This window comes from Pezoporus occidentalis, unplaced genomic scaffold (genome assembly GCF_034315485.1).
Source record: "Pezoporus occidentalis ecotype Australia unplaced genomic scaffold, CSIRO_AGI_Poc_V1 ctg95, whole genome shotgun sequence".
In the NCBI taxonomy this organism is placed as follows: Eukaryota; Metazoa; Chordata; class Aves; order Psittaciformes; family Psittacidae; genus Pezoporus; species Pezoporus occidentalis.
Window position 1 is genome coordinate 1,783,650 of NW_026916315.1, and position 6,000 is coordinate 1,789,649.

Genomic DNA, 6,000 nt, shown 5'->3' on the forward strand with positions numbered 1-6,000 from the left:
GTTGGACAGGTAAATTCTCATTTAATGAGTGCAGATACGTTCATGGCTATAGAGGAAATGGCCTATTATAATGATTATCCCCCAATACAGAAAATAATTATTATTGCAACAGGACAGCTCTCTGCTCCTGAATGAGAACAGTGATGTAGGTCATTCACAGTGTATTGTAGACCACACATTTGGTTTATGCCAAATACACTTCAAACACCTCTGAGCTACAAAGAACCGTTCACTGGCCACACCTGCTGTTTACGCATGTTCTCATTTTACATGCAAAAATGTTTGAGACATTGATTCAAACTTGGATAGCTGATTTCAAGGTCCAACCTCTATGTTAACATCTCTTCACACCCTGAAGGCTCTCATTCCTGTGAGTGATTCCTTAATCAAAACAAGGTAAATATTTATCAAGAACTGACTACCTAGAGAATCAGAGTTGTTAGTCATTCCACTGTTAATCTTGAGAAGCCTTAGTCATGCCAGAGCCCAGGTGATTTCTGCAAGGGCCAACACGTGTTTCACCCTGGTTTAAGGATCCCAGCCCGCAATTCAAAGTTTCACACAGATGAGGACTCCCCCGCCACAATCTGACTTCACTCGCAGCAAGTTTTGCAACCTAAGCAAGAAATGCAGTTCAGAGGATGCGCCTATGCAAGCACCAATTGGTCTGATAACAAAAACAAGCGGTCCAGAAAAAAAATACTTGATAGTTGACGGGGGGGGGAAGCAGTAAAGGGTCACACTCGCTTTGCCTCCAGCCCCGCTGGCTCAGCGTCCTTCTCAGGCACCAGCGAGCTCTGCCACCCAGCCTCTCCTCTGTGCTTATAAATAAATCGCTGCTAAAGACTAGGTAGGTAGGACAGGGGGGAAAAAAAATATATAAAAAAAAATAAGAGTTTATTGGGGCTGAGAGCCGCCCTGTGGCGGGGATCTTCCAGCCTGGCACGCCTGTGGCACAGGGAACGGGTCCGTCGGTGCGGCGCCGCCGGGGGTTCCCTGCCCGTGGTCCCCGGCCGGCACCTCCACCGCCCGCGCCCCGCCCGGTCCTTGCCCTACCCAGCATGGAGAAGATGAAGTCCTTCGCCGTGTGGATCTCCAGGGCTCGCTGGTCGTCGTACTCCCTCTGGTCGTGTTTGGTGAATTCCTGGATGAGTTTATTCAATTCCTCCACCCTGGCTCCCGATCGGAAATCCAGCTCCGGGAAGGGAGGCTTGCTGGTGGTGCCGGCAGCCCCTGCCTTGCTGGCGAGCGGCGCCGCCATCTTCATGCAAAAAAAAAAAAAAAAAAGAGGGGGGAAAGAAAGGGAGAGAGGTAAAAACCCCAAACCAAACAAACCCAAGGAGGGGCCTGCGGTTTGCAAGGGAGCAATGGCACAATGCAAGGGCGCCGCAGCCCAGCCGCCACCTGGGGCGAGAGAGCTCCCTGCGCGGCGCCGAGCGGGGCCCGGGAGGCGCGGAGCGGCGCTGGGCGCCGCGATCAACAAGCGGCCGCGCTGGCTGCGCCCCCGCCCGCCGCCGCGCTGGGGGCCGGGCCGGGCCGGAGCGGAGCGAAGCGGAGCGGGGCCGCCTGCAGCTGCGGCCGGGGGCGCGGGGGGGCTCTCTGCTCTGGCGGCGTCACGGCGGGCGGGCGCTGAGGCTGGAGGCAGACCTCTGGCTCGCCGTAAAAATCACCCTTTTTCTTTCTTTTTTTCTTTTCTTTTTTAAAATTTATTTTTAAACTTCAGCAAAAGCCGTGTCCTGAAAGTGGATTAATAACCGGCTGGGAACTCTGCTCCTTCCGCATGTTCCCCAGGCATTCTGTGTTTATTCCTTATTTGACCCAAAAGGCAACCTGAGATTTCTACATATATCTATACACAGATATATACATATATACACGTGCACACACAAAGTAATTTTGCCGTATGTCTTAGAAGCAATGACCAAGATAAAGTATCCTCACTCCTGCACCTAAGAGCAACCCTGCCTAGGAGCTCCTCAGACCTGCACAGACAAAGGGTAGGAGGGGAGATGGAATCTCAGAAGACTTGCCTGAGGCTAAGCAGCCTGTGGCAAGGAGCCCAGACCTCTTATCTCCATCCATTTCCCCATCGTCAAGATTACATGCTTTTCTTCTGTATGTATTTTTAATGCCTTCCAACTTTTCAGTCTGGAGTGATTTTCTCCCCTTAGCCTGATTTTCTGTGCCTTGTCTCATCATTGACCATGTATAGCACAGCCCGTTATATACCTAAGTGCGTTCACCAGATGAGTGTCTTCCTGCCGAGGGAGTGTACAGGTACATTGTGTTAGTCTTCTACAGTGCATTTCAGATGCTATGGCACTGGTACAAACTGCTGGGTTATGAATTATCCTCACAAGATTCTTGGGAGGAAACAAAGCTTTCAGCTCAGTCCCACACTACAGTAAAATGTGTCTACCAAAATTAGGCATGAGGCATTTGCAGAAAAAATAGGAAGGTGAAACAACTAAGCTCAGTGTGAAGAGTTTACAGGCTGGCTTCCCAATACATAGTAAACACAGATGCTAGTGTTTAGACCTGAGCTCAGGGATGTGGCTTGGTTCCTCTGGACCACTAATCTTGATGAGAAACGGGAGTTCAGCACCTTCCGCGGTAGGACCTTATCTGAATTTGGACCCTGTAACAGAAACCACAGCCTGTTCAACAGAGTACAGCTGATGCCTCTTACTTTGTCCTCTAAGTACTTACACAGCTTTTGAGAGCACTGATATGCTCATTATCTAAGAAATGATGTCCCGAAGGTAAAGGTAGGAGTGCTGGTTGTGTATGCACATGCCCTCTGCTGGGTACACAGGCCCTATTGTGTCCAGACACTGCCCACAGCTGACTGACATGAGTGGACTTCATTCACCATCTAAGCCTTGCTGATCAGCTGCATTGTCACATAAACCTCTGACTGGTACTATGTTTGACTTTGACCATCACCTTTCCTTCATCTCCCTCCCCAGCAAAGCCTACAAATAAAAACAATTAACTTACAGCATTGACATAATGCAGGATCTGACTTGCAGGAGAGCAATTAGCAGTGTGCAGTGTTGGTGGCCTGCCCTCCAGAATTATATCTGCTGTCTCAGCCCATGCTCTCCCGTGCTAGTTGCTGCAGTCGCTGCCTGTCTGAGCGCTCAGGACCTCTTACCTCTTGCCTCTCTCAGGGTTTATGAGCCTTGGTATTTCTCTGCAGTGTGTTTTTGTCTGGGGTGACAATCTCCTACAGGTGGACAGCTCCCTCTTGTGCTAACACCTCTCCCGCAAAAGTTACAGTAGCTCCTGAACCCCAAACCTCCTCAAGACCTTCTGTTTTGTCCTGTCCATCTCTGAACAATGGTAAGTGCTCTCTGTGCCTGCCATAACCGTTTCTAGTTGTGTGGGTATCTGTTTCACTTCCACATGATGCCAACTGCTAGCAGCTATTATGTATGCACCACTGGCACCACTTGACGAAGTAGCTGGACCTTTTCATACCAGCTACACTTTAAATCCTCAACTCTTTCACCTGATCTCTTTCAAGCTGATGTTCACAGACATCATGGACTGGGTAGCTTTCTTTCCTAACTATATCTTATTTGCTGCATCATATTTCAATACTGGGACTTCCAGTGGTTTCTTCATGAGCATTTAGTCTCAGATTCTGTCTTTAGGTGGGTCTCCAAAAGGTCACACTGACTCTCTACCTACATCGATCACAGACTTACATTATTGTTTTTCTGCCTCTTCATTTAAAATGTTTAAATCCCATCCACTAACAGCTTCACAGCTAGCTTTGCCTGAAGTCACTAAACACCTATTGGAAACATACAGAGCTTCAGAAACAGCTAATGCTAGAAGCAATGGAGATTTCAATTTGATTGTCTTTTTTAATGGCACTTCTGCCTGAAGTTATAGTCACCTTCATATTTGCAGAAAGTTTCTGTTAGATCAGGGTGTTGACTGCTCCTTGCTTGCCTTGTTAACTGCTTCTTGCTCATCTGAAGTTTGTTTTATTCCTGACACCATGCATTATTGAGAAATGGCTCAGAACCAAAGAATGTGCTTCATTTAATTTCTGAATTCAGACCAACACTGTTCACCAAGAGCAGTATCAAGCAATTTCGATTTTCTTCAAGAGTCTTGGACATGTACTGAACCTCTGCCTCACACCAGTGCCTTGAGAAATTCTCCTTCATGAAAAGCAGTTGTACTTGCAAAAAAAATAAGGAGCCTTTTTAACACCTTCTCTGGAAATCTTTGAATGGGCTTGGGACTCTCAGTGGCAAGTGGGATCTGCCACCCTGTCATATGCTTGAAATTGCATCCACTTGCCCTTGAAATTGCAGCAGCTTGCAATTTTACCTCATCACATCAGTGCAATTTAAGATCTCTGAATAAATACAGAGTTAATTCAAGTCTTATGTCAATCAAGCACTGGGGATTACTCGAGCAAATAAATGAGAATGAGATTGAAAGTACAGTTGGCCAGGAGTTTTGCTACCAAATCTTTTTTCTTTCTGAACTGTGGAAGCATTGCAGTACCCTCAAAGCTCCTCCTGTAAACATTATCTGGGGCACTAGGAGGAGTCTGTCGCCTCTGCCATACTGGGCCCAGCACTTACCAATGGGAACATTCACCTTATTTGGGAGAGGGTTTGAGCACCTTGACTCCTAAACTGTTTCTCACCTGCACTAGAATATGTGCCCTCCCTCCCTCTCACATGCCCTCTTCCTTTCTCCCATGTGTTTTCTCTTTCCTTCAAAGCATCTTCCTCTTTTTCTCCTGCAGAACAGATATCCTCTTTTCTGCCCAGCACCACTTCCAGCATTTAGAAATAGAACAGGCCACAGAGAAATGAAGTGAAAGAGAAGAAATAACTGTTCTCACTTCTGTAGCATGACCTAAGACCTCAGAATGCTTTTCACACTTGAATAGGCTGTCTCAAAAAAATATGCGAGTATTAACACCACCATCCTAGGACTGGCAAAACAGTTCTGCAGTATTTATGATGAGCAATTGGCCCGGGATACCAAGGGAAGAAGACCAAGAAATCCAGGGCCTGACGCTCAGTGCATCTCATTTAGATGCTGCAGACTGGTAGGGGGAATTAATTAAAAATTGGAACAAGATCCAGAAATAAGATGGAGCCTCAGATACATCATCTTAGGATATTTCACTGCAGCTGGTAATTAGAGTATGATGCACAGTGAGCTAGTTTCATCCCTCATTTCACAGAAATTGTACCCAGATTTTCTGAGGCTAAAAGTAGACTCAAGAAACATCTTCCTTTTCTGTACTTAGCAGTGAAGCAGCTGTAGCTCAAAGCTTTGTGTGGCAAGGGGCTTGACCAGGCACAAAATTACTGTCTGGAACTGCTCAATTTTTCCAATCTGGTGGCTGCAAATTCTGCTTCGTATTATTGCAGTACCTTCAAAGCTGTTCAAGTGTCCTTCATGCCTTGTGTTGCAGAAGCCTGGTCCTGGCCTATAGAACAGGCTGTCTGTGCAGATGAGTAACGCAGAGCAGGGAAGTGAGCCACACAAACGGAGGGAGTCTCAGCAGCAGACCAAGGATCCTGCTGTGCCATCCTTCTCCCTCTCCTGCACTGGCTCTGCATCCAGCTCTGCTCTTCCCACTGTTACCTGAATACCTGCCAAGATTTTCCTCCTTTCCCTTGTCTTCTCCCTGCACACTTTCTCTGTGTGGCCTTAATTCCCAGATCTTCCCAGGAGGAAGGAGCACAGAGTAGCACCCAACCTAGTTTCACGTTTACCAGGACCTCACATTCATTAAGCTGCCCCAGTGATATCCTTACATACTTCAGCTCTTTCACTACACTTCAGGTCTTTCCCTCCACTAACAGTCCCTAGTCTGGCTCTGAAGTGAAGTTTTTGGGACTCCTGGAAACAACTGGAAGGTCACAACATTACATAAACACTGCTTGTGTTTCTCTGCATCAGGACTTCTCCTCATTCTGGTGCCAGAATCTTTGCCTATTTCATGCACCCCAA

At 47.3% G+C, this 6,000-nt stretch overlaps 1 protein-coding gene across 2 annotated transcripts in view; it reads right to left on the reverse strand.

The window, feature by feature from the left end:
• The window catches only part of MB21D2 (Mab-21 domain containing 2), a 61,742-nt gene extending 60,441 nt beyond the window's left edge, over positions 1-1,301 (reverse strand). The window contains exon 1 of one of the 2 annotated variants that reach the window (XM_062606226.1): positions 1,057-1,301. In XM_062606226.1, coding sequence (XP_062462210.1) covers positions 1,057-1,267 — 211 coding nt within the window. In that variant the 5' untranslated portion in view covers positions 1,268-1,301. The remainder of the gene's footprint in view (positions 1-1,056) is intronic. The other variant, XM_062606227.1, reaches the window with a different exon arrangement.
• Positions 1,302-6,000: the final 4,699 nt, after the last annotated feature.